Genomic DNA, 27,749 nt, shown 5'->3' with positions numbered 1-27,749 from the left:
GAAAAGTATGATTAGAAAATCTAAGCCTTTCTTGATTGGGATTAGACTATTAAATTTAGTAATGACTCTTGTGGAGTTGCTGTGTGCTTCTCAGCACAATGTGTGCTGTGACAATTTTATTTTCTGTATTCTTTGACTTACTGTAACCAGGTAAAGCCCCCAACCTTCAATATACTTTTAAACTTTTTTTTTTTGAGGGGAGTTGTGGTGCATTAAACTCTGGACGTATCATCTCATCTCTTTTAATAATTGTTTAGATTTGACACTCCTGGCTTTTGTATCTACTTCAGTGTGTATATTTTGAAATAACAATCATCATTTTATTCCTTTTGTAGCTCTTCACTGGGTTGCACTTTCCTGTGATTTCTTCAGTAGTTTATGCAAGCTATCCATGTACTGAAAAACCTACTTAACATAAAACTGATGATGTTATTTTCTCCATTCACTGATATTTAAAGTCCAGTGGAAATTAGGCATATTTGCATTAAATATCAGTGTATTCTTATCTGTTGTAGCTGATTTACAAGGTTTATTAGAAATCTTCTGCAGGAAAACAGAAACCTGAACTAAGGTTCTGCGTGTTACAGGCATAATACTTTTATGTAGAATGTCGTTTAAACACGGGCCACACATCTACTTTTTTTCTCCCATTTCCTTTCTCAACTGCCTCTGAACTTACATCTTGCACTTTTTTCTGCCCATCATCTCTTCCCTCTCAGTTCTTGTGCATGCATACTAACTCGGTGTTAGAGGTTGTAAGCGTTGCTAGTGGCTGAACCAGTTGTGCCATTTCAGTAGCTTGTGTATGTTTGTTGCAACCTTTTGCTTGGGAAAACTTGTTTTAGCATGCATTTCTGTAGTAGTGTGCAAATCTTCAATGGTTCTTTTCTTCTTAGAAGTGGTGCACCATCTCCAAAGAGGACTTCTATTGGCACAAGGCCCACAGCGAAGGGCAGCAGAGATCGTTTTACTGGTGAATCATACACAGTGTTAGGTAAGGTGAACTTTCTACTTCTGTGAGAAGGTCAGATTATGAAAGAATCAGAGGAAAAAATTGAGTTCTTTCAAGGCTGTATACTTGATGCTGTCCCCCACAGAGATAACCTAGACTATTTAACACCAAAATTTTGTGCTACAGCTAGTGAGTTCAACTCCTTTGAAGTTCTCTATTACAAAGTTCAGTAGTGACTGACACTCACAGCTATTAAATGTGAATTGATCTTAAATGCGTTTTGTCTCAGTGGATGTAAGTTAAAGGTATTTCCTTGCTCTACTTTATAATTGTATTCTTCTGTCTACGTATAAGTTCATATTTTTGTTCCTTGTAGTTAAGATTTTTCTATTTATAGTCTTCACTCTAAACTAAAATGCAGCAGATCCCACTGATGTCTATAAGGAAGCAAACGTTGTAAGGTATACTTAATTATAGTGACTAAATACCTTTTTTGGTAGGTGACACTACTATTGAAAGTGGACAGCATTACTGGGAGGTGAGAGCACAGAAGGACTGCAAATCCTACAGTGTAGGAGTGACATACAAAAACCTGGGGAAATTTGATCAGCTTGGAAAGACTAACTCAAGCTGGTGTATCCACATCAACAACTGGCTGCAAAGCACCTTTTCTGCAAAACATAATAATAAAAGCAAGACCCTAGACATACCTATTCCAGACAGAATAGGAGTGTACTGCAACTTTGATGGAGGTAAGTTACAATTTTAAGGAACTGAGATAAAACTTACTTGACTATTGGTGTCAAGTTGAAGCAGTACAAGGCTAAAAGTACATTAGTGTCACTTCCAGAGTGATACAGTTTCTTATGACAGTAAGGGACAGGGTTGTTCATGTAATATTGCTTATAACATCAAATGACTGCAGTTCATCTCTGTGACAGAGCAGCTGAGAAATTTTTTAGTCACGTGGAATGGATTTAATGTGTTCCAGGGAACCTTTCCCTGGAAAAGTATCAATTTTACAAAAAGTTAGGTAGTGACAGCATATAAACATGTATTTCAACTTGCTTTCTGCCTCTTTCAGGTCAGCTCATGTTTTATAATGCGAATTCAAAGGAACTCTTGTATGCCTTCAGAACAAAGTTCACCCAACCATTATTACCAGGTTTCATGGTCAGTATCAAAAAAAATATTCTATTTCTAGCACTGAATTCACTTTGTTGAAGACTAATAATTGTGTTTTACAGGAGGAAACTTGGAGTATTGTTTTTGGCCAATACTTTTTAAAAATGTTTAACCGTTTCCATTTTTTTATTTCAATTGGTACTTCAGCAGGGAGAACTCTTCATCTAGGTGTCTCAACTATGTCAATAAAAGTCAGTAAGTCTTTGTAAATTCATTGCGTGTTCTGATAGCTGATAAGCCTCCTACAACAATTGATCCAAACTGATGCAGACAGAGGCCCAAAACATTATGAGCTGCCAGTGCAGATGTCACGAGACAGAACTAGACTAGATGCTTCCCTCAAATAAAAGATTCTAGCTTTCAAATCTTGAAAGGCAGCAGGATTTTCATTTCACTGGTCTGCATACCTTTTTCCTATCTCTAAGCTAATCAGTGAAATCCTGTTATAATTCTGTTGACTCAAACCTTGCAAAAGTGCATGAGAAGAGGATTAGTTCCTGCATATGTTTTTCACTTAAGGGTTTAAGTAATTTGTTTAGGTAGCTGATGTTGGAGGCCTCACTGGCATTTTCAGGTGCCAAACGAGTGCATCATGTTTTGGGAGCAGGATACAGGCCTGGGAGAACTTAGGCATTGGGAGGAGTCTGACATAGTTCGTATTAAAACACAGCTGCCTAGACAGTCTTGCCTCCTGTAATTCAGACCATAGAAAATTCAACATTGTAGTTTTAAAGTGTAATTAGGCCAATTAATAAAGATACTCATCTCTTTTTGGTATGGAAGAAGAATGGAAAAGAAATAATGTGCCCAGGCAGCCTTATTTCTGATCATACCTCATTGTCAGTCATACCTCTACAAATTGGATGTACTTTGCTAAGGCCGACTCAAATTTGTTCCTAAGGCATGCAGGGAAACTTTTGCTTACACATCTCAGCCTATTAGTCTGTATCTCATACGGAGTTTAACAGTTAGTGGCAGCAGTCTCTTACACACATTATTTGTGTTAGCTTGAATAGTTTATGTAGCTTGTCTATTTTATTAAAGCTGTCCTATTCAAATTTATTTGTGAACATGAGCACGTGTTCTTTAGTGTCACTTGGTTGTAGAATAGATGTCCCTTGCAACTGTGGCCCTGAAGCTTCTCAAACCCTTATTTTTGTACTGTGTTTACATTGATGTCGTTCTGTCATATCATACTGAAACAAAATACTGCTTTCAAGCACTGGAGAACAGAGTTTTACTTTTGTCATTTTAAGTACTTGCTGTTACTATATTAGTCTTTAAAGAAGTTTTCCTATTAGAAACAAGTCTTGCACTATTACGTTTTAGATTTTGTTGTAAACTTAGTCTGAAAGCACAGTATGTGTATATAGCACTTTATGGTCTTATTCAAAATTGGCTTCTACGTGATTGGAATGTTTCTGAGTGCTGTGAGTAGGGGGAAGCCATCCACCTGTGGGATAAGTTTCCTGACAGACCCATTATGGGAGGGGAAAAAACAAATGTTGTAGATGCTTCATCATGTTTGCATTATTGAAATTTTTTTATTTATCTTTTTCTCCCTTCCCTTCCCGTAGATTTGGTGTGGTGGTCTTTCAGTGAGTACTGGTTTGCAGGTGCCAAGTGCAGTGAAAACACTCCAGAAAAGTGAAAATGGATTGAATTCTTCAACTTGCAGTCTAAACAGTGTTGCCCAGTAATGTCTACTGAACGCTCCCATGGCTGAATATTCTGCGCAGCTGCTATGCACAGAAGCTTGGGAGCATTGTACTAATATGGGTTTGTTACCAACTGTTGTTTTAAGGCCTGGTAGTGCAAAGGTTTGTGAATCCATAGAGCCAGACAGAAAACTAAACTATTTATTTGAAAAATAAGTGGGGAAATTAAGAGCTGCATCTATGTACTTTTCTAATACTGTACGTAAGCATTTTGTTATGGACTTAAATATTAATTTTTATTATGAATGTTATTTTTCTATGAAGAATGTAACAAATACTATTTTCTTAGCTCTCCTAGCAAGAATTATTTGGCTATAGATTGTATTACTACTGGGCTTCCCATTTAAACATGAGGTAAACATGCATTTCAAAAGAATATCAATTCATGTAGACTAGCTACGAAGAAGCACTGAGAACAATCTCTGCTTCTTTCTGATTTGATCCTACTATTTTCCATGAGTAATTAATTTTGAATATCTATTTAGAGTTTGAGTTCAGCTCCTGTTTATCACAAATTACAGAAAATGTAGAAATGCAGAGAGACAAGCATTTGTCTGGCTACCATGAAGACTCATTATGGGTAGTCAGCCGTTGAACTAGGCAGGCTTTCAGGTAAGAGGCTGAGAACCAAAAATCCAGACTTTTTAAAATGCGCAGCATGGTACTGCTCTCAGAAGTACTATATTTTGGGTCAGCTCTCGGTTTTCCAGTTTTGTGGCTTTATTCTAATTGGATTCTGGTAACTGGCTGTTCACATTGATCAAAGTACTCATTGGATATGAATGACAAGTTGAACAGCCAGTTCTTGTTCTCAGGTAGCAAAGCTACAGTGCAGCCAAGTCTGGGACCAAGGGTGTAAAAGCTACAGATCAAATACAGAGAAGAGAAGGGGGAGCTATTGCTGTAAAGTGTCTTTCAGCTCTTTGTCAGCCCAGATTTGAGGCTTGACTAAGACTTCTCAAACACAGTGTCAGTATTAAAGCTGACCTTGAGCAGAGGCAGCACTGAATTCCTGGTGACAAAGGGGCATGCTTTGAACCCTGGACGCATTTTTTTGTTTTGACTAGCTTAGCAGCGATTCCTGAAACTTTCTGGATAACTAGAGAAGACCAAACATTGCATTATTTCTGCACTGGGCAGAAATGTGGCAAATATACTTAGCATCCCATTCTTAATTCCCTAGGTTATACCGTGTGTCATTTGTATGTGGGTCTGAGTCCGGCTTTTTGAAGATCATATCCTAAAGAAATTCTGTATTCTAAAGAATCTCTGTAAGGCCTCAAACTTAGTCCCTCCTTCCTTGTTTAAGGGCAAGGGAAAAGTGAACAAATGCTTTGTAAACTAATATTTAATCTTCTTTTGGATCTGTAGTTACATTTGTTCTTTCACACAATAAGTGAAATGGTGGGCCTAGGTGTTTTTTTGTCTCAGTTATTACTTGGAATCTTAATAATAATAGTCAAATGATTTATATTAGTGGGAGAGCTAAAAAGAAAAAAAAAAGCATGTTATATTCTTTGTGGAAAATGTTACCTTTTAAATGAGAATTATTTGTGTATTACTGACTGTTAAAATCTATTTGCTTCCCTCTGATCAAGTCCAGGAGCCTCTCAGTAATTTTCTGATATATATGTGAATCAACTCTTTCCTAACTGGAGATTTTTTTTTCATAGAAATCATGAAGTTGGCAAGAAGTTTGAGCCCTTAATGTTCACTTCATACCTGAAACTTTTTCACAATGCAAGTATTAAGAGATGTTCAGTTAGCTGTAATCTCTTTTGCAGAGGAAAGTGTAAACCAGTTCCCAGTTTACCTGCTGCCTCCTTGACCTGTTGAGTGTTTCAGGTCTTGAAGCATGTAGACAATGGAATGTGACATAATCCTAAAATGGACAACATCTGAATCTATCACGTAGTATCCTCAGTTGTTACTATCCAAATCTTAAGTATTTCTTCCTCATTCCTTTCTGTTTTACTGCAATAAACACCTGACTAGGGGCTCAACTGCCATGAATGCATCGTGATGTGAGGGAGGAAGACTCGCTCTCCTGGACTCTAGTGGTGTTGAGAGAGAGAAAGAGAGGAGGGTTATGATACATGCTTCTTATTTTGAGACTTGTTCTGTTGAGTGACTTTGGTAAACAGGCATCTAAATAGCCTAGTGCTTGTTCATACCACACAGTCATCTCCTTGGTTTTGGATTTCCATCTACAGTTCCTATTTAAATTTCCCTTCTGGAAAGAAAGCAAACGTTTATAATACGGTTAATTCTCATTACACACTTTTCCTTGAGTTAATCTCCAGTGGTACATAAGAGCATTTAAATTAAGAAATAGATTTAGCAAGATGTACCGAAACCTACAAGGTGAACTTGGTTATACACAAAGTGTAAAAATGCATTTTTTTTCTTTCATATTTAGTTTGAAGGAATCTTGGAAGTGTTTCATACTGTGATAGTGACTTGCAAGGTTTAGTTTGACTGATGTCCTAAATGAACTTAACATGTGACTTTTTACCCTAAAAAGATGAATTTGTTATAAAATAGTTTGCACAGATACCAAATTCTTGCTGCTAACAGGTAGTTCCATTGTTTTCTTAGTAAATGGGGATATAAAGAATTGCCTTAAGCACTTTTAGATTTTTTAGACTCTTCTTTGAGCTGGTGTCTGTCTTGACTGAGTACCAATATATTAGTGATACAGTTGGTGCACTGTTTGTACAAAAAGTAAATTAAAAAATAAGTGTTTGTTAAGAACTTTCTCTGCAGCTAAAGGGGGATGCATGCAGCCTGTGAAGTTACTTTTTCCAGGAGGTATCTTCAGGGATTGTTCTTTGGCGGTGGATTTGACCTTCTGAAGGTTTGCAGTTCTGTCTGACAGTTAACACTAACATGCCTGCTGACTTCAATATTCACTGAGCCTCCCTGCTCCGGAGCTAGAGACTGTTTGGTGACAAGTCGAAGCTTTCTGTCACACGACCAAAGTGAGATGTTGATACTACTTGGTTATGATTACTGGTAGTCTGTAAGAGCTGGAATAACTCCAGAATAACCTGTAGGGAACTGAAGGTTTCCCTTGAGTTCGTAATGTAACAGAACATTGTATGTTTCTTCGTGTCTGTGGAAAGCTGTGTGAATTTACACAAGTACTGGTAACTGCAGAAAAAATGCCTGACAAGCATCCAGTGATGGGTGTCCCTGTGAATACCAAATAAAAGAGGCAGAGGCGGACGTGTCCTTTTTCTCCTTGGCTCACGCAAACAAAGCAGCTCACACACACCTCCCCTTCCCTCCTCCCGCATTGCTGCCGCTCTCCCCTTCACACAGACGCCTTCCCTCGGGGCATAACACCGACCCTTAGCACCACTTCACCCCCCACCACACTCGAGCACACCCCGACGGGCGCTTCCAGCCCCGTGTGGCGGCCCGGGGCACCACAGCGGGCACGCCGTGAGACGCACAGCCCGCCCCGGCACCGGGACGGCCATGACGGGGGCGGGCGGCGGCGGCGGCCGCTTCGCCTCTCCTCAGCCCCAGCGCATGCGCCTTGCGCCTCCTGCAGGGCAGCCGCACGGAAGGGCGGCTTGGGCCGGCTCGGTTCCGTTCCCCTCGGTAAGGCCCGGCCCGGTTCGGTCCCCGCTGGGCTGCGCCCCGGGGAGATGCGAGTCGCGGCGCTGCCTGGCGGCGGCGTGCGCCCCGGCTCCGATGCAGAAGATCAACAAGAACGCGGTGCTGGCGCTGCTCACCCTGAGCAGCCTGGTGTTCCTCCTCTTCCAGCTCTACTACTACAGGTCCTACCTGGCGCACAAGGTAAAAGGCCTGCCCCCTGCGCGGCCCCGAAGGCTGCGGGGTGGTGGGGGTGACACCAGGCTCGTGTGTAGGGCCGAAATGGGGTGCTGCCCGGCGCTCCCGGTCGGGGGTGTGGGACACCGAGACCCGCAGTAGGCACAGACCTTCCTCATGGGATTCTCCTGTGGTTGTTGTCAAGTGGAATTTGTCAGCCCTCAAGTCGAAACGTACATGCTGTCTGTAGGGCTTTTCTGGAGCGACACCGAAGCCAGCATTTACTCCTTGAACGTTTTTCAGTAGTGGTATTTTTATAAAGTAACGTATCCTTTTTCTGCAGTCATCTTAGTGCTCTGCGATTCAGTGTTTACACTTCTCTAGATGTTAGGGATGAACTCCTGTTTTCGTACCACTCAGAGTATTTATCCGAGTGAATATGTACCTCATTTTCAGTGATAGAGAAAATATTAAATGTTATTAAAAATTAAACATCTTTTTCTTGGTGGCTTCATAGCTTACAGTTTCAGATTCAACAAAAGTAATCCTTTCAACAGGATGCTTTCATATTATTTTTACAGAAGAGCCATACAGGTATCATGTTTTCTGACTTCTTTTCTTTTTGGGGGGAGGGCATTCTTAATAAATTCAGGCAGTCTTAGTACTAGATGGTAAACAACCTTTACCTTCCGTCTTAGCTTCTGATTGTGAACAACAAGACTCCTGGGTGGTAAATTCTTCATGCTTTCTGAAAGCCAAAAGCTGAGCCACTAACTGACTTGACTTTATGATACAAATGTGCTCTCTTTCAAATTTAATTCTCTAGGATTGCACCTGGAAACACTGAGGCATGCTCCTGCTGCCTTTTCTGCAGTGGTATTTGTCTTTGTGTTTGTCATCGTGCTATTTTATACTTATTGGCAGATTGAATTAGAAACCAGAGACCTGGTCATGCAATCCTTGCATATATGTAAGTCCCTAAGGCTTATGTTGTCCTTCTAAATATACTAAGCCAGAGTACTAGGTTATGATTTCACGTTCAGTACTGTAGTTAGGTGACCATAGCCATAACCACGATTATAAAGTGCTAGCTGGATAAAAACTCTCGAAAGTCCTGTTAAGAAATCATACAAAGCTGTTCGGCTGAAATTTACTTTTTTTTCCCCCTCTTATTTGTTTTTGATAGAATGGAGCATTTTTTTCAAAAGTCAGAGGAAGCCAATCAGGCCAAGACAGCACTAGATGGGTATGTACATCATTGACTCACGTGGTTCTTTTGCAAGTCTCAGAGAACTTGTACAAATTTGCAAACTCAGTGTCCAGTTCTCTTGGCCCTTCACTGGAGCTTTTTAGCATTAAGGACTAAACCATACTTCCCTCACTGAGTAAAGTTGTGAAGTGTTTTGAAACTTAAGCTGAACAGTGAGGCAGCTGAGCCAGTGTTACAGCTCTCGCTGTACAGTCCTTAGAAGTGTTGCTTACATTTTTAAGAAGCAAATGTTGTTCTTTCAGATACTGAAGTTTTGATCCAGGCTTTTGTATTCTTTCAGACTGAGTATTGAAAAGATTGCCTTTTGGACTTCCAGCTTGTTTGATTGTATCATGGTAAAAGAACAAGCTGCAGGTCTCATGTCACAGAAAACTTCTTTGCTTGCTGCACTTCCTTAACCTGCTGCTAAGTGTTTCAGGTTCCATGGTTATCCCGGGTTGTAAAGCTCTTTGCAAGCAGGAAAACCTTACATTTCAGCATTCACTAGTTGTCTTATTCCACCATTCAGCAACAGTGTTACAAGTGCCATTACATACTCAAAATAGAATGTTTTTGTTATCCCTTATGTAAGGCTTACAGGATTCAGTGCAACCAAATCTTCATCTTGGCCTCGTGAAATCAAAAGTTCTGTTGTGGTTTTATACTTAGCGTTTGTTTGGAACCACTTTCACAGAAGTCTTTTGTTAACAGATCTCCCCCTGCAAGAATAGCCCAGGTGGCTGGGGAGAACAGAGTGCTGGGAGCTGGTTGCCCTTTGCTTTGGATGCAATATGATAATGTTGCTAGTTAGCAAAACAGCCATTTGAATGCCTTGTTTCTGCTGAGCCGGAGGAAAGGAGCTCTAGTTAAGAGCTGTACTTGGGAATATTCCAAACCAGCTGCTCTGTGGACTGCTTGCTAGTGCCAGGAATGTCTCTGTGTTCTTGGAGTGGCTTCCTTTTTGGAACTACCTACGTGGTATTAGGTGACATAGTCACAGTGGGCTTCCAGTCTGCCACTCTTTGGGCAGAGTTCTCATTAGCTTTAATGTGGTATTTACAGGATTATTAGTAAGAAAGCAGAATGGTCCATGGTCCTGCCAGGGCCCTATTGTTTTCTTTAGAGTGTCTTCCTTTAGAGTCCAAAGTACTCTATGTGAATGAGTTCCTGCTTGACATCACGACCATCCCCTTCTACTGATTATTTAAATTACAGCTAGAAGCACCTGTTCCCATGGAGAACTGACAAGAAAAAAGTAGATCTTCTGCACAGATTTGCTTCTTGTTTATTGGTCTGATCTGTTTGTTCTAACTATAGAAATAATGCTAGCACATCACTTATCTTTCAGGTCCATGTAGCTGAAATCACTGAGAGGGTGGCCTTGTATCTGCTTGTAAAGCACATGTAGTGCTGCTGTCTAGGTTCTGTTTGTTGATCAACATTCTGTCTTCCCTCATGTTTTTGCACCTCTATGAAGCCAAAGCCCTGTACCAGAATTGGGAGTTGGCATGCAGAATCTGGTTGAACAGACTCAGGAGTTTGACTGGGAGAAGGTTACAGCGTGAGTTAGAAGACCAGGGTCAATTTGCTGGGCTAGTAGCTTGGACAGCCAGCCACTGTTTTCCCTTATCATGCCTCATCTAGAAACCTGAAGACATAATGCCTGACAGTGGTGTTCTAACCATTTTTTTTTCCTGATTAGAACTCTACTTTCAGTCATTAAATTTAACTATTGCTGTTAAATAGCTCATCTACATTTTTAATAATAGGGCAGCTGTGATTGCTGTACATCTTCCATATGCCATGGATATTTAAATGTAATTGATCAAAATTCTTCTCAGAGTCAAGTTAATAAATCCTCTCAGCAGGCACAGGACCTTGCTGGTACAGCTTTTACCTCGTTTTGCAGTGTTGCCATGGTTGAGTGCCCTGCATATCCAAAGACTGGTTAAGTCTTCAGTGCTCACTTCCTAACTTCTCACTGAGTCGCACTTTGTACACAAGTTCTAATTGAATCTGAAAGATTTTTCCTATTGTCTTAGAGACATGGAAAGGCTGAGAGCAGACTGTTACCTTCTGAAAGAGGAAGTTTCCATTTCCACATTTGTTTATAGAAGTAAAGCACACACTCAGAAAATGTATTGGGAGATATGGGAGATAAGGTTTCTTTCTAAAAATTGTCAAGGGTTTTAATGTATTAACTTCTGTACACTAAAACATGATATTTCTAACTTCTGGTTTTCTCCTCTATCACAGCATGTGGTTAGGAAATTCCTATCCTTAATATCCAGTCACAATATACCAGTGTATTTGATTGATCCTTTAATTCTGGGACTTGTTGATAAAGACATTGAACAGATCAGAAGTTCTTCTGATGGCCCTAGTCCAGAATGCAAGTACTTCTGTGTTCCAAGAGACTTCACAACGTTTGCACTACTGGACAAAACATGGAAACATGAAGTAAGTGTGTTTTCTTCTTTAGTTCATATTGCGTATTTTAATGCATTGAACTATTCTAGGATTTTGTGACACGATGTTTACATGTTTGTATTAAGGCCTCTGAATTCATTGTGTGGAAATCTTGTAAGGGTATTGGTAAAAGAAACTTTTTTTGAAGTGAAAGGTATTCAGGCATTAGCCTGTGTGGTTTTAGAAACACAGGAGATGTTGAAAGAGAGTGGCAACCCTGACTCTTTGTCAGGGAAGTCAGAGAAGTGATTTGAAGATGGATATATTAAGAGTCCTTTCAAATAACTGAAAGTTTTTTAGAAGCCGCCTGCAATATTCATAAGCACTTTTAATAACATGCCACCCCCAAAAAAGGAAAAAGAGTTTGTTCTTGTAAAATGGAGTATTTAAGGCTGTGATGTGGGTACAGCCGTAGTCAATCTTGAATTTGGGGATCTGTCAAGAAGAAAATACAGGTATTGATGTGACAAGGCTGGGAAGATTATTATAATGTGCTGTCTTACATTTCTTTTAGTACATCCCTGTACCATTTTATTTTGTCACTTAGTGTAGTGGCACCTCTGCTCTTCTGTAGCTTGAGATTTTTAAATGGATGTATTAAAAATAGAGGTGTAGTAAGTGATGAAGGACAAAATGGAAACCAAGATCGTTTTATCAGCCAAGTGTCATCTGGAAATACGTACTAGATTAATTTATACAGACTAGAGATGCCAATAATAAACAGCTTTGTTCTTTTCCCTTCCTCACTTGCATCCCTGTTCCCATCCCCATCAAGAAACATTAAAATGGTCTACAGCTGTTTCACTGAAGCAGTCCTACCCAAGTGAAGAGTGGTGGCACCCTGTATTTGATTGGGCCGTTATTTTACCCACAGCAGTTAAGGAATTAAAGGAACTGAGAATAAGGTTGTGTGACAGAACACTAATACAACTTCACTTTCACATTCCTACGTTGCATATTGTTTGTGTCTATAGCATTCAGAGAGATGTATGTTTTATACACCTATATAAAACACTTCAAGGTGGGTAATTGAAAGGGTCTTTAGATACTGATAGGTTCTTATCAGCCAGAATTTCATCCCTTTTTTGTGTGAAAATGGGAAAGCCTATTACCTGGTGTAGTGTTAGTTGTTTGGTGAGATTTAGACAAATATTCGTATGCATTGCAAAATAAGATTTTCCAGTAATCATTTTTGGATTAGTGGTATCATTAGTCAAGGCCTTGGGAACACCAAGTTCAGCACAAGCCTACCTTGAGAGAACAATCTGAAAGTGCAGAGAAGTCTGCTCTCGGAAGGAGCAAACTTAGAACAAGCATGGAACTTGAGTTTGGATTCAAAGATGTAAAATGTGAGCTACAAAGAACAGGTATTGTGGCAGAGAGTGTGTTTTACTCTGCAAGGGAATTTATTCCTCTTTTTTAGAGGAATTTGCTGTGTAGCCAGGTCAAAGCAGGCAGAAAGAGAAATGAAAGAAGTTCTGATTAAGGTTGAATATAGCAGATCTTTTCTTTAGGACAGAATATCCCAAAACATAAAGACTGCAATCCTCATGGCTTTGAAATCTTCAGCAGAGCCGCGGAGTAGTGGAAACTCTGGTAATAAGTGTGAGGATCTGAGTCAGTGGTTTACCATTCATATATTAAGAATTCTGAAATTTGTTGATAGCAGTCTTCATGTGAATGGTTTTCTTAGAATATTGAAAATAGCTTTTAATTATGGTAAAGATTTTGGATTATTCTTCATATTATACAGGTAGAGTTTCAGGAAAGCGTTATTTTGTTGATGCTACAAAAAGTCAGCACAACATACTGAGAAAAAGATTGCAGCAATTAGTTTGTTGTTTTATTGATCATTTGATGAACAAAATTTAAGAAAAGGCAATACGGTGTTTGGAATTAGTTATGGTTCTTAATCTTTAAGGTCTTATAAGTAATCGATGCGTAAATCTGATTAGAAAATGAAAATTGGGAGTAATGTCAGCTAATAATAAGCATTTAGCATTCCATTTGGGTTTCTCTTCTCTTTAGCTTCTTTCTCTCTTTCTGTCTCTCTCTTATTTTTAGGGGGGACTTTTTAGAACTGCTGAGAAAATGGGGTTCCAATGGCTAAAAGTTCTAAACAAGGACCCCCGCTTGGATGGTATGGATGACCTGTCCGGGACTGAAATTCCTTTGCACTACATTTTTAAACTGGCGTCTCATGCGATTCACCTGGTGGTCTTCTACGAGAGGAGCGGTAATTACCTCTGGCATGGCCCCCTGAGGCTCAAGCAGCATATGGACAGAAAGTTTGTGCCTTTCCGGAAACTCCACTTTGGTCGCTACCCTGGAGCGTATGAAAAGTGAGGAAAAAAGCACTTCCAAAATAATTTGTTTATCCTGTATATATAAAGTTACTCTCTTTTCTAAAGTTAGGTCATGAAATTTAGCACATGAATAATTCAGCTCTCTAAGTGCAGGTAGATTAAATTTATGAAGGAAAATCCAATTCAGGCTACTCATACAAGAGATTTCCACCATTTATAAATGAAAAATGAGAGGGAAAGTTCAAGTGGCAAGAGATGTAGTAATGGATCGTACATACTTGGTGTTCTTACTAGAAACATACATGTCCTAAAGTAGAATACAGATATTGAGCATCAGTAGAAAAGCAGAGGCAACACAAATCTGCTTAGTTGTAGTCTAAAGAACATGAGTAAACAGAAATGATTTGTACCACAGAGACAAGTACCAACTACTGCACCTAACCCATGCTCGTGAAGTTCCGAGTTGACTCCTGACTTGCATACATGTTTGAATTGGTGGTATTATTTGTCCCCAGTCTTACGCTTAAACTTTGCATCTCATCAGTAAAGGTTACTGTAAATGTATGCCTTTTCCTACAGCACTTTCAGTAGCAATATTTCAGGAAATACAGATCATGGCAAATCTTCACTGTTTTCAAAGCCAAGCACATACCACTATGTTTTGAGAACAGTGTTCCTATATGGTATGTGTATGTGTCACGGTAGAACATCCAGACACTTCACAGGTCAAAGTAAGTTACTTATGTTTTCTTCTTTAAAGCTGAGAGTGCTCTTCCTTTTAAAATACGGAATCTATACCAACTATGTTCCTAAACATTTAAAAATGACCATGTAAGGTGTTAACTCTGACGTTTCATTCATTGTGAAGGCTGAACAGATCTTAAATTTTAAAGGCAAATAGCCTCCAAGTACAGGTGGAAATTTGATTCTTGAAGTGTATCTTGTATTAGACAAACAAACAAACAACCTGAATTTTCAAATGTACTGAACAACAAACTAAACAGATTTAGTGTAAGTCACAAGTCAATAATGGAACCACTGATCTGAAAATCTAAGTATGGACTTACTGGGATAGAATTTATTTTTAAACAAAATTTGGAAGGGTGTGGGGGGAATATTAAAGCTTTTGTTGCTCTGCTATCATAATCAGTTTTGGGTATATTTGGATGGAGGAATCACCGGCAGTAATATGTAACAAGTTTTTGACCAGAGCTAGAGGACAAAGTGACTTATAGTTTGTAAAAGAGTTGAATGGGGTAACTTTTCATCTTTCTTTCCATGCAGGCCTGAACTCTTGCTTGTTTCCATTGATGACTTAAAAATTCAAATTCCAAAAAATCCGTCCAGTTTTCTAGAGGAGATGACACACTCTAGATTTCTTGAATGTAGGTACAGAGAAGCTCGGGCTTTCTTTCAGGTTAGTGGTAATCAGGTGGTGTCCCTGAGATGTAACGTACATTTTCATTGATTTACCCAAGCCTACAAGAACAGTTCCTTTTAAATAAAACACAAGTAATCGTTCACTTAGATAAAGCTAAATGCAGACTCTGAGACTCAACAGAATTTAGTAAAAGGTAATAAAACTAAAACTTTAACTGAAGAATCATGGTCTTTCTTTTTGATTTGATGAGTGCATTTTTTTTCCGTTTTCCGTTTTCCAAAACTACGAAAAGGTGAGGTAACCAACATGTCTGTAATTCTCTCACATTCTTATTGTTAAACAGATTTCATGAGATCTTGTGTATCTTCATAGTCAAAAATTTTACTTATGGCATTTCTCAGAGTTCTGAATAATATTTGCTTTCATATTCATTTAAACCATACACTTCAGTTTTTCTCATTGCTTTTTTGATCATGTAAGCTAATGTTTTCATCATTGTTTAGAGCATTATCTTTAGAACACTGATACCTCATTTAGGAGAGGATGAAAAACTTCCTGCTGGAGTAGGGGTAGTTTGTCATTTTAGCTTGACAAGGACTGAGATACAAAGTTTCAGGAGTTACCACAGTTAAGAAGGTGGAGTCAGGGTCAGGTCTCTGAATTTGAGTGATCTCCAATTTTGCAGAAAGGGAAAAAAGAGGACACTGGAAGTTCCATTATTGAGATGTTTAAGATCTCAGAGAAGGGACTTCTCCTTTGGTCTCTCTGCATGAGAGCTGTCCTTGTTCAGTTTAGTAGGCTGTAGCTCCCCATACGTATGTATAGCAGGAAGGTTTACAGAAGGGTAACCATGTGTTGTCACTTCCCTTGTAAAAAGGACAGAAATTGTGAACATGCTCCTCTTCCACTCCGAAACCTTGAGGCAGTAGTTGCTCCAGGTATAGAAAATGCACTTTAGAAGGTATATTGAAATTTGCTGGAGCTTTAGTACTGAAATAAGCAACTGGCATCTGTTTTGAAAAGTGTTCACGTGTGGCCCAGGAGCTCCTAGTGAAATCGATTGTGAAGTTGAGTGGTCAGTCCATTGTTCATATGTCTGATTTGTGAACGTTCACCTGGACTGCCATGCTCTTCTTGGCTTTGCATTACAGAAGGTGCTACCACAGTTGCAGTTGGAAGATAGACATTACTTTCTTTCTCTTTGCGTTACTAGTGTTTCATGTCAGAAGTTGTCAATATACAGTAGTAACACTTGGTGGCGCCAAATAAACTTGTAATATGCCCCAAGTAAATCTGATTCTGTCCTTGCTTTCCCCTGAACTGTGGGTATTGACTTCGGTGTGAGCAGAGCTAAGATTCACGCATATTGTTGCCAATACTGTCTAATATATATAGTCATTTTCTATTTTACCCTGACCTTACATTCTGCTAGGTTGGAAAAAATGAATATTGACATTTCAGAGTTTAAATTTAACTTGTCATTCCAGTGCATGTTCTCAAACTGGACTCTGTGTGTGAGAACAGATAATGCCCAGATATCACTTAAATACATTTTTAAAGGTCATTTTTTCTTAGGACACCAGAAAATGAAGGGACAAGTTTGATCTCACAGTAGCTTACCTTTGCCTTCCAGCTGTATCCTGATGATGCCTCTGTTGATGCCGTGGAATTTAGAAAAAGAGCAAAATCCTTGCTCCATCTGGCTGCTCTGACACTGAATAACCTGGGAGTAAAGTTCTGGTTGAGCAGTGGAACTTGCCTAGGTAAAACTGTTTTAATTAATCTGAAATTTTAAACACTGTATCCTCTGTTGCTTTTGCAACTCTGTTTGTGGTTGTCAGCTGAGGTTAGCAGCTAAATGTGCTGGGCTGGAGGGTGATATCTGTGTAGTGTGAGGCAGGGGTTCCACATTAGCTGTATTAAAATAAGGCCTTTTTGCTCCTGACCAAATGATTTTTCTTTAAAGGCCTGAGCCTTGGAGATGCTGGGTATATTTCAAGTGAAGTGTTAAGTGTTGTTAGCAGTTAAATGTATGGTGTTGATCACTGCTTGGAAAGTAATCAGCAGTTCCCTAAGTCATGTGGCTTACAGTTTATTGTCTTGCTGGATGGAAAATACAACGATGGGCACATTTTTCTGATGTCCTTGTAGACTCATCTGATTTTCTTCCCATGAAGTTTAGCATTTATCACTGACTTTTAAAGTATATTTTGCGTTAATTTATTTATTTTAATACATGTTCTTTTAATAAAAGATTAAACTACTAGAGTAGGCACTGCAAGTTTTGAATTCTGTTGAGGTTGAAAGTAGTAACTTGTTCTGGTGATGATCCTTTCATTATTGAAATAGGTTGTGAAAACTCACATATGTGCACAATTAGCTTATATTTGTTTATTCCTAGGGAATATCATTTTCTAGATATTAAAATTGTTTAAGTGAAACAGACAAAAGAATAATCCACTTCTTCTCTTACTGTTCTGCAGTAATGTTTTAAAGATGTAATATCTCAGTATCTCAGAGAGTAATATCTCAGACACTATTTAAAATAATAATTTAAAATTAAAAACACAGCTGCAGCCCTGTAACTGTTCATTTCTGATTAGATATGGACACAGATAAAGTATATATTTTTCCTTTAAGACACCTTAATTAGAAAACCAAAGATATTTTCTCTTTTAAATAGTTAATATTTTCTCTCTCACTCCTGGCTTTCTGGAGGAAGGAGCTGGCCATAAGTGCTTTAAGTATATGTTTTCTTCAGTGTGATTCCTTTGGTACTAGAGAAAAGAAAAACTCTTGTTTATGGTCTCATTCAAGGATTTCAGGCCGATGACCTTTAGACTGGTCATTGTTATATTGATTTTGTTTTGTGATATATTTCTTACATTTCTGAATTAACTAATTCATTTTTTCATTTTTTCTCTCCTCAGGCTGGTACAGACAGTGCAATGTCATTCCTTACAGCAAAGATGTGGATTTGGGGATCTTTATAAGGGACTACAAAGCAGATATCATTCCAGCCTTTCAGAAGGCAGGATTACCACTGAAGCACAAATTTGGCAAGGTACATAGATAATGAACAGTTTGCTGCATGTGTCTTTCTGTAGGTTTGAGTACTACAGTTCATTTAGATAGAAGTGGGTATCTCATGCAGACTTTTACTCAGAAATATTTTACCTAAGCATATAATCTCATTGATTTCTGTGTGTTCTCTTGGACAGTGTATGAGAAAAGCCCTTTCTTATTAGCTTCAGACTTGTTTGGAGAGTCTGAATTTCACCTCAGAAGCAATTTTTAGTAAGTTTTAGAGGGGTCTAATCTGTGTCAGTGCTGCTAGAGAATCTTAAGAATCAAGGTTGGACCTGGTGCTTAGGGACATGGTTTAGTGGGTGATCTTGGTGGCAGGGTGACAGTTGGACCAGATGATCCTGAAGGTCTTTTCCAACCTTAGTAATTCTATGATACTAAGGTAGAATTTAATCTTTGATGTTGGGCGGGCCCGATCATAGGGGTGGATTAGTGATAGCTCTGAGATTATGTGCAGCCTTGCATGCAGAGATAGCAGAAAGTGAAAGATCGCTTGATGCTGGGCTTGTCCATTATTAACTTATATTTTCCAAAGCTGCAGAGAGGAATCTGAACGAAGGTAGAATGGAGAAACAGAAGTACAGGAATTCATATCACAGGTTCAGCCACAGTCGAAGTTATCATTACTGGTGCTAGTGAGTGTTTTATCATAGAAGAAGGTGTTACCATAGGTGTTAAATAAAGACACTTACTAGTCATGTGTTTATTCACTGGTATTATTCCTCTCTTTTATGTGAGATTCTTTTAACAAATTGTGCTCTCAGATATTAGCAGTTCCTGCTTGAATTGTGGTAGGCTGTTGTACGAGCTGTGTGAGGAAAAGTGGGAATCTAAAGCAAGCCATTTTCTGTTCACGGCACAAAGCAAATGCATCTGTAAATGTTGATCTGTTGTAGTCCTAAGTGGATGGTATTCTTGCAACTAACTGCGGTTTTGTGTGGCAAGCTGTACTAGTTTTGGCTGGGATAGAAATAATTTTCTTCTTAGTATCTGTTATGGTGCTATGTTTTGGATTTGTGACCAAAACAGCGTTAATAATGCACCCATGTTTTAGCTATTGCTGATCAGTGCTAGTACAGCATCAAGGCCTCTTCTGTTTCTTGTGCTGCCCTGCCAGTGAGGTGATGCAGGAGGAGTGGGGAGTGGACACAGCCTGGGCAGCTTGCCCAAACTGACCAGAGGGATATTCCGTACCATGCAAAAGCAGGGGTAAAGAAGAAGGAGGGGAAGGATGTTCAAAGTTACAGCATCTGTCTTCCCAAGTAACCATTATGCATGATGAAGCCCTGCTTTCCTGGAAATGCCAGAATATCTGCCTGCTGGTGGCAAGTAGTGAACAAGTTCCTTATTTTGATGTGCTTGCATCTGCAGCTTTTGCTTTACCCATTCATGTCCTTATCTTGACCTGCAAGTTTTCTCGCTCTTCCTTCCACTCCTTTCCTGTTCCCCTGTCCCCTGGTAGTAAGGGGTGAAGAGAGTGAGCAGCCGTGTGGTGCTTTGCTGCCTACTGGGGTTAACCCACAACACAAGCACTTTTTTAGTTCTTATTTCAAACCCTTACTGTAATACCTTTTCTTCAGACAGAGCTATGCTTAAGTGTTTTCCAATTAGAGGAGCAGATGTTTTGTCAAAGAAAGGTCGTCATTCTGTACTTTCATCTGTTTTACCTTAAGCATATAAATGGAAAATGGTTTGCTTTAGACTTTTGTCTTTCTTCACACAGCCCTTCTGTGTCCTGCTGGAAAACTGCAAGAGTCTTGGCTTACTTGCCTAGGCAGAATGACTTACAGTCGATCCCTGCATAAATGGCTCTGTGCTGGAGTTGTGGCAGAAGCCAAGGAGATGGTGCTGGAGCTTTGGGGCTAGAGGGAGGAAAGAGAAGGCAATCCCACTGACGTGCAGAAAACTTGTAGTTTTCACAAGGCACCAAAAATAAATTGTTCAGTTAATGTATTTTCTACAGTTAGGATGGGAGTCACTGCATCGTTAATGAAAATAAATTTGTTCTCCGAAACCTACGTTGCTTTGTGTTTTTATGAGCATATATATAGTGTGTTTTCGTCTTGTAGGTGGAGGACAGTTTGGAACTCTCTTTCCAGGGAGAAGATGATGTGAAACTTGATATTTTTTTCTTCTATGAAGAGGATGACCACATATGGAATGGAGGAACTCAGGCAAAATCGGGCAAGAAATTTAAGTACGAACTGGATTTGTACCTCTAATAGGAAAGAAATTGAACAAGTTAGGGCTTAGTGTTAGCATTTTGTATTGTGTGCTGTTGTCTGGCAAAGTCTGTGCTCTTTGTCACAGTTATCAGAGGAGAATCAGTGGAGATTTTGCACTTTGAGACTAGAAAAGTGGAAAGAGAACAGTACTATGCCTTACTAGAGAGGTGCTCGGCTTGTCAAATGTCAGTTCTCTTGTGAAATCTAAAGCAGCGCTGTCGTGTTGTGTATCAGGCAGATGCTATCTGGAATGTGACAAGCTCTAAGTTAAATGAAGAGCTAAAATGAGAAAGAAGTCTCTGAAACTGTTTGTTGTACAAACTTATTTTGTAGTAAAAAACAAATCCTTAGGCATCTGCCTTGGTGAACGTTATGCCAGAAAGTCTCATCTGTCCTAGTAAAGTAAACCCCGTTGTTTTGGATGTTGTGGTAATGATTTGGAATACTTCGTTGACTGTAATGTTGTGACAGCAGTGCAGAAGACTACTGCAGACCTTGTTCGTATTTTGAAAATGCAATTTTAAATAGGATCCTGTATTTCTTGTTTCGTTCTTTTAGGTATTAAATCAGCACATGCATACAACGTCATTGTAGTCTGCTTAGCAAGCTGAATGTAGGGTTTCATAATTAGTTTCTTTTTTTTTCCATCACCCACCTTAACCCAGAGACACTTGCAGACTAGTTGAAAGCCTTGTTGACCTATATGGGATATCATTATCTTCCTGAACTGCATTTGCTTTCAGTTAGCTAACAAGAACGTAGTGAACACTGTCACACAGACAGTGATAGTGTGTGACTCCATGCCTTAGTTACCTTTGTTCTGAAATGATAAACAAAGATTGGGGAAGATTTTTGATGACCAGAGTCAAAAGGTGCAGCTATAAATAGACTAACGGAGGAGTTACTGGAATATTCCCACATAGGAGATGTGGTATGTTGCAGAGTAGTTTTCCTAGAATACAGCAACAGTTTCATAGTTCTCCAGAGCAGGTTTAATATTTGTTTTTCCAGTCAGGATTATGGAGGATTTTCTGTGATATATTTTTGAGGAGTCAAGCGGACCAGTAAGTTCCTTTTCTTTTCTCTGTGCTTGTGGTGTGTCTAAATTGAAATACTTATTTCTTTGCCAGTAGAACTGATATTCAAAACTGAGTTTCCGTGTCAGACTTTAGGACCCTCAGTTTTGCTTAGTCTTCAAGCCCTTTCAAAATTCTAAGGGAAGTTAAAGTCAGGATATCAGGCAAAAGAGAAGTGATTATTTGGTAGTGTTGAATCCTAAATCCACTTCAGTAGCTCTGAAAAAATCTCACCTGCTGATACCATATAAAATGATGTCAGAAGAGAAATTGGTTGCTACTAGATCATCACAGGTAAAGGGTGGAGGCTCCTTTCCAAGATGTTTATGTTGTTAACAAATGAAGAGTAAAAGAAATATTTTTCTTAAAAGCTAAATATTTGAACAGGCATTTTCTATACATCTTGCTAAATAAAAGTATGAAAAATGAAAGTATTTCTCATTTAGTCATGAAAATATTTTTCATTAGTCATTTTGTTCTGTTTCCTTTGCAAGCTGCTTTCAAAACCATATGAGTCTCTCTGTATGGTTTGCATCTTCATGTGTACAAATACTTCCACAACAATGCAGACAAAAGCAAACTCATACATACTCTGTAATTTTATCTAGAAGTAACAACAGTTGAATTTTTTTTTTAGTGTACAAAATTTGTGCTGGACAATTTCATTCTTCAGCAGAGAATACATACTTACAAAAACTGATCCTGTGAGTCAGATCTATATTGTATGCTTTAATCCTTAAAATAAATTAATTTTTAGTTTCTTAACATCGAGGTCTTTGTGTAATGATAAAATCTTTTCAGTGCTTTTGTGTCCAAAGATTGATGAGACTGAAAATGGAAGAAAAAGGTGAGCAGTGTGTGTGCACAAGAGTATGTAGCCCTATCTGAGCTACTTGGAATGGGTGGACAGTGAGCAAGGATTCCAGTGGTGGGAAGCATCTCTGAAAGTTATATTTTTCATCAATTAACGTAAACATCTGATTTTACTTAAGTAATCATTTTGGTGAAGTTTCCAACTGACTTAACTTTCAAGATTAGATAGTTTATTTAAATTATCTGTTCGTTCTCCTTAAAATTGGTTACTCAGAGTTCTCTCCTTGGAGGATATATTATTTCATTGGTTTGCTGGTAGCTTTTGCTTATGCACACCCAGTGCAATTCTGTTTAAGTGAATGATTTCCTGGGTTAACAAGAGTTACTTGGTGAGTGTAGACCCACTAATAATGTTTATTTACATTATTTTCCTTTTGGTAGCTGGCTTTTTTTTTTTCTTTTTGGTTTACTTTAGAGCTAATCAGGAATCCCTGGATATGAATCCGAAGGTGCTTAATTACACTTTTTTTTTAAACCTCCATTTAAAACATAAAAGCAAGGTTTTATTTTCTGAAATTGTTTGCTCAGCTCTTAGAAATAAAGTTGTCTTTATACTTAGAGGAACTTGCTGGATTTTTAATTCATGCAAATGCACAAATCTTTTAACTCTCTTCTCTTTCAAAAGTGCTAAGTGCTTGTGATTCCTTTTAGCCTGTGAGAAGGAGTTTTTAGATCACTTTTCTTCTATTTGAGATTTAACTTCAGAGTTGATCCTCTGCAGGAATAGTGTATAAGCTTTGGTTTAACATACAGACTCTGACACGGGGCTCCATTAGGATATCATTCTGATCAGACTGAAATTTACCTGTGAATTTCCAGTGGTGTCAGTATACTTCTAGGTAGGGCTTCCATTTTCTACAGAAATGAACAGGTACCGTACTAGGTGGGTTTGGTAGAACACTATTTGACAGAATACTAGTGGCAGGGACTAAGTAATTTCTTGTTGGTAGAGTAGTATGGAAATAAACAGCGACAGAATTAGAAATGCTCTTCTCCAAGAATATATGACGCTTACTAACCAGCTATTGTTGATAACACTGCTGTCCAGTAAGTAAATAATGCTTCATAGATCGGAAGCTATGAAATAAGAAGAAAAAAAAAAACAACACACCTATAAATGTATCCTGACTTCTCACTGTAGTTGTTTGCTTTCTGTGTGGACTTAATTAGATGTGTTTTTCGGTCTTCTGCTAGTGACCATGTTCTTTCGTGGTGCAGGTATCTCTTTCCAAAGTTTACTCTGTGCTGGACTGAATTTGTAGAACTCAAGGTACACGTTCCCTGTGAAACCCTTCAGTATGTTGAAGCCAACTACGGGCCAGACTGGAAGGTTCCTGTCAAGATGTGGGACTGGAAGAGCTCACCATCCAACGTGCAGTACAACGGTGTCTGGCCTGTCGATGAGTGGGACGACGTCATTCAGATCTACTAATCACCTGTCTGATATCCTTGAAACTGTCACTTTGTAATTTCCTGTCTCCCAAGAGCATCAAGATCCGTTCCTTTTATAACTTCTCATCAGTTTCCCAAGGGGATGTTTTCCATTTTTTGCTTAACAGATTTTTTCACGTTCATCATGATTAAAGGCAGAATGTGGGAACTGAAGAGAAGGGAAGCTGAAAGTAAAGATGTACAAAATGATGTAAACATATGGGGCAGTTGACTATTTAAATAAAAACTGTAGGCAAGTAGCTTAGACTTTCCCAGGGATCATCAAAACCTTGGGGACTGTTCGTTTCTCAAGCTCAAGAGAAGGAGGGGATGGAAAAATCCTGGAGAAGTTCTTGTTGTTTTTGTTTGTTTGTTTTTCTGAGGTGCTCCTGTGAAATTACAACTTTTAAACACCCTATTTATGAGTACCTTAAATGCATTTTATTTGAGAGTCATGTATCCCTCTGATGTGTAACAGGTTGCTCTTGGAGTGGAATGTTTCAGTTCAGAACCTGTGTGACCTACCTGCTTCACATTTGTGGGATAATGGTCTAATATTAAGTGAGTGGATGAAGAAATTGAAAGCCCTGTCCGCATCAGAGATCTTCCAGTAATAGTTGAACTAACCACTGCATGCAATAACAAGAAATGTTTTAATGGCCGGGAATGTTACCTGCTTTTGTTCTCTCTTTTTTTATGAACATGAGGGTGTATGCTGCAGGGAGGTGCTTGCCTTGAAAAAACAGATTACCTGGTTTAGATATCCAAATTAGTGTTCTCTGTACAGGAGTTGAGCAGATTTCAGAGGATCATAGCTATCCTTGCTTTCTTACAATTAGATGGAAATGAGGGTCTTGATACTTTTCTGTTTAGCGTGGGCTCACAGAACTGAGATCCCTGTGAATCACAGCTCTTTTTTCTAAGTGTAAGCAGAAGTGTGTACAAACACCAACTGCTCCGTCAAATTTGCAATAGCATGATTGCAAGTGAAGTGTTAGCATAACATTAGGCTTTGGATGGGAAGGGAGTGGAAGGCTGACAACTCTCTCCTCTTGTTTCTGGTTGTCTTTTTGGTCAATGAAATAAGCTCTCTTATTCAGTATTTTGGAGGGGGATAATAGCTTTCACATGAAATCATGTGTCCAGGTTTGTTCCAGCCCTGCTGTGCAGGGAAGGCGAGACCATTAGAGTTACCAGTGAGTTACGACTAACAGACCCGGGAATACTTTTGAACTAGTGTCAAGGTACTGAATATTTCTCCTGTGTTCTTGCAACAAATCTGTATCCACTCTTTCCTTGCTAACATAGAAGGGCTGTCTACGAGTTGCAGCTGTGCCACATTTTTACTGGGGAGGTTGAGTGTGTGGTTTGCGTTCTGTTGATGTGCAATTTTCAGCTGCGTATTCAAATACACCCAGTTCTGAAGAGATGAAATAGCCACTGCCGTGCGGCTGTTTTACGGCTGTATCATTCCAGGTGCACTCTGGGTCTTCCCTGCTGTTCTCATCCTGGAGTGTGCTGCACACATTTCCCTGCCAGACCTCTGTGTTCCAGAGTTCTCCTGCCACTGAGACACTGGAGTAAATTATTCAGCTTCTGGCAAAACCCATCGTGCTGGCTTGAAGTGGTACTGTAACTTTGCCTAATTAAGAAGGAGATATGAAATCCTGCTGTTGCCACTTACTTTCAAACATAAACATCGCATCATGAGGGATAATTTCTCAGGTAGATTTTTTTTTGTATTTCTTTCCTTAAAATGGAAAAGGCCAATGTCCTCATGGTTTTAGTGCTCGGAACTCTGTTGTCATGAACTTCTTTGTTTAATAGTGTACAATAAACCTGCAAGTTTTACAAATGTGAGAGATCTTTAAAAATGAAAGGAAAGATGCTATCAGAATACTACAGTCCTGTCAAATTTTTGACTTTGTACGCGGAAAGAATTTGTAATGGAAAAAATGCATGTTCCTGAGAGAGAGGATGTCTTAAATATTTGATTATGACTGCATATAAGTTATTCAAGTTAAAATATTTTCTCTTCAGATGATACAAAGGAATATTTAACACTGATTAAAGGAATGAGGGTCTAGTTTGCTACTCAAGATGTGGTCTCATGCTTTGTTTTGTCATCTTGGGCGGCGTTTAACACATTCATTGTAGTTACTACAAAATAATGCAGAGGCAGAAATTTTGAACTGTTTCTTACACTGTTTATTGGACATCAATCTTGAGCTTTTATTTTTTAATAAATTTGATGAGATGTCAGCTATGCCGAGTTCTGATATGATTTACTGTGTGCTAGTAATGGTGTTTTATCATGACATTTTTATGCCACTTGCATTGGAGTTTCTTCATTGTTGAAGCTGTTTTACAGAGGAGCACTTTATACCTTCATTATCATTCATCTAGTCTTGCAGCTCCTATTACAAAGCTGTTTTTCAAAACACTGATGTATTTAAAATATTCTGCTTTGAAGTTCCCTTTCCAGTGCCCCCTTCATCCAACAGATTTTCACTTAAAAAAGAATGCAAAATTGCATAAAATTGAGTCTTCATGTTTAGCAGAGTCTTGCGGCTTATTAGCCATACATGTGGGCATTATTTTGTCTGTTGAAAACATTTTGGTTTATTTGCCTTGCTTGTTAGCAGAATGAAATATGAACTTTCTCTGATGTCAGAAAGAGAAGTCGGAAAATCAGAAGCAAAACAAGTCAGCAGACCGCAAGCAGAAAATTGAACTGAGAAGGATAGCACGCACCTGTTCCGCAGCATTTGTTGGTTCTCATTAAACCAGAACACATTTTTGGCCTCATACGATTCCAAGATGAAATACCAGATTGTATCCATAACTGAGCACATGATGAAGCAGAGAAATACGAAGTTATGTTGCTGTTCTCAGTCCAGTAATACGTTATGTGTAGCTCTGCTGATAAATCTCAGCAGCAACAGAGCTAGTCTGCTAGTGCATTGGCTGGTGCTGGAATCAGATTCACCAGTGCTGAGCATGTGTGTGCCATATGACGGCCAAGATGACAAACACTGCTTCCTCAGAGACTGTCAAACTGACCTACGGAGTGCCCAAGTTTGTGCATATCACTATTTACATTTTTATTGACTTCAAAATATAGGTAATCAAAATCCAAAACAAAAATTTAAGCAGGTGCCCGTCTGTAGAAAGATGGATCCTGCAATTACACAGACACATTGCACTTTTGCTTGTCTCCTGACGTGCTTCATATAGTGATTTGCCTGCAGGTTTCCTACTTGTAGGACTGTGTCTCAGGAGTGGTGTAAACGTTACCGAACTGGTTCTGTTGGAAGGCACACACCGTTAGGCTGACACTGTTCCCCAAAGAAACACGCAGATTTAGGCATTTGTTTCCTGTTAGCTTCTCCTGAATTGCCTAATCCCAAATGCATTCTTAATTGTAGACCTGTTCTGCCTTCCAAAATTACCACCTTCACTTTAAAAATGATGCAAACAGGAGGGCAACTTCTGTATTTTCTTAAATGCATGTATTTAAGGTCTAAATATGCAAAGCACCTTCATCTTCATGTAGCAAACAAAGCATGTTGCATATGTTTACTCATTAAAGGTAGCAGAACTTATTCAGGAAAGCTCTGGAGTAACTGTAAGGAAAGTTTGAAGAAATTGGGTTGCTTGAAGAAAAGGTGCCATAAGGATCTCTAACGCATTTTCAAAATCCACAAAAGGGGGTTACAAAAAAAGAAAGGATGTATGTGCTCTCTTCACAACTGGAAAGAGATAAATATAAATTGGAGGAACACAAATTGAGGTCGTTTGTATAGAATATTGGAGTGTGTTACACATGTAAATGCGTGAAGCCTTTGGCTTTGGTGGTCTCTAAGAACACATCAGACATGTCTGACAAGACTGACTGTATTTGAGGATTAATTGTAGTTAATCCTCTCATCCAGTTGGTGTGAGTTTCTGTTTTCAATTATTCTGTTGCAGTTTTCAGTAATTTTCTGCTTTTACAGAATTACAATTGAAATAATA

The 27,749-nt window shown here is 38.9% G+C and overlaps 2 protein-coding genes across 8 annotated transcripts in view; both read left to right on the top strand.

Moving 5' to 3' along the window:
* Positions 1-7,082, top strand: part of FSD1L (fibronectin type III and SPRY domain containing 1 like) — a 32,752-nt gene extending 25,670 nt beyond the window's left edge. For 2 of the 4 annotated variants that reach the window (XM_035570095.2, XM_050716244.1), the window contains 4 exons: positions 897-994; positions 1,453-1,704; positions 2,037-2,125; positions 3,715-7,082. In XM_035570095.2, coding sequence (XP_035425988.1) covers positions 897-994; positions 1,453-1,704; positions 2,037-2,125; positions 3,715-3,837 — 562 coding nt within the window. In that variant the 3' untranslated portion in view covers positions 3,838-7,082. The remainder of the gene's footprint in view (positions 1-896; positions 995-1,452; positions 1,705-2,036; positions 2,126-3,714) is intronic. The other 2 variants (XM_050716245.1, XM_035570096.2) reach the window with 2 other exon arrangements.
* Positions 7,083-7,223: 141 nt separating this feature from the next.
* Positions 7,224-25,998, top strand: FKTN (fukutin). Of its 4 annotated transcripts, XM_035570098.2 has the most exons (10): positions 7,437-7,662; positions 8,822-8,881; positions 11,141-11,344; positions 13,418-13,695; positions 14,944-15,076; positions 16,674-16,803; positions 17,971-18,104; positions 20,197-20,324; positions 23,520-23,744; positions 23,871-25,998. In XM_035570098.2, exons 1-9 carry the CDS (start codon positions 7,558-7,560, stop codon positions 23,731-23,733), a joined length of 1,386 nt encoding a protein of 461 aa, XP_035425991.1. In that variant the 5' UTR covers positions 7,437-7,557; the 3' UTR covers positions 23,734-23,744; positions 23,871-25,998. The 4 variants fall into 4 exon arrangements, with proteins under 4 accessions (XP_035425990.1, XP_050572203.1, XP_035425992.1 ...); XM_035570097.1 differs by having other exon boundaries at positions 7,224-7,662; positions 23,520-25,998; XM_035570099.2 differs by having other exon boundaries at positions 7,410-7,662; positions 20,227-20,324; positions 23,520-25,998.
* The last annotated feature ends 1,751 nt before the right edge of the window (positions 25,999-27,749 follow it).

The sequence above is a fragment of the Cygnus atratus genome, chromosome Z (genome assembly GCF_013377495.2).
Source record: "Cygnus atratus isolate AKBS03 ecotype Queensland, Australia chromosome Z, CAtr_DNAZoo_HiC_assembly, whole genome shotgun sequence".
Lineage (NCBI taxonomy): Eukaryota > Metazoa > Chordata > Aves > Anseriformes > Anatidae > Cygnus > Cygnus atratus.
Note: the sequence above shows the minus strand (reverse complement) of the source record. Positions and strands in the feature narration are given on the sequence as shown.

What these genes read in the sequence shown, in the direction of transcription:
- FKTN (XM_035570097.1), top strand. Translation starts at nt 7,339, where the DNA reads ATGACGGGGGCGGGCGGCGGCGGCGGCCGCTTCGCCTCTCCTCAGCCC. An exon ending in GGTCCTACCTGGCGCACAAG is followed by an intron (nt 7,663 to 8,821) that starts GTAAAAGGCCTG and finishes TGTTTTTGATAG; the next exon opens with AATGGAGCATTTTTTTCAAA. An exon ending in TACCCTGGAGCGTATGAAAA is followed by an intron (nt 13,696 to 14,943) that starts GTGAGGAAAAAA and finishes CTTTCCATGCAG; the next exon opens with GCCTGAACTCTTGCTTGTTT.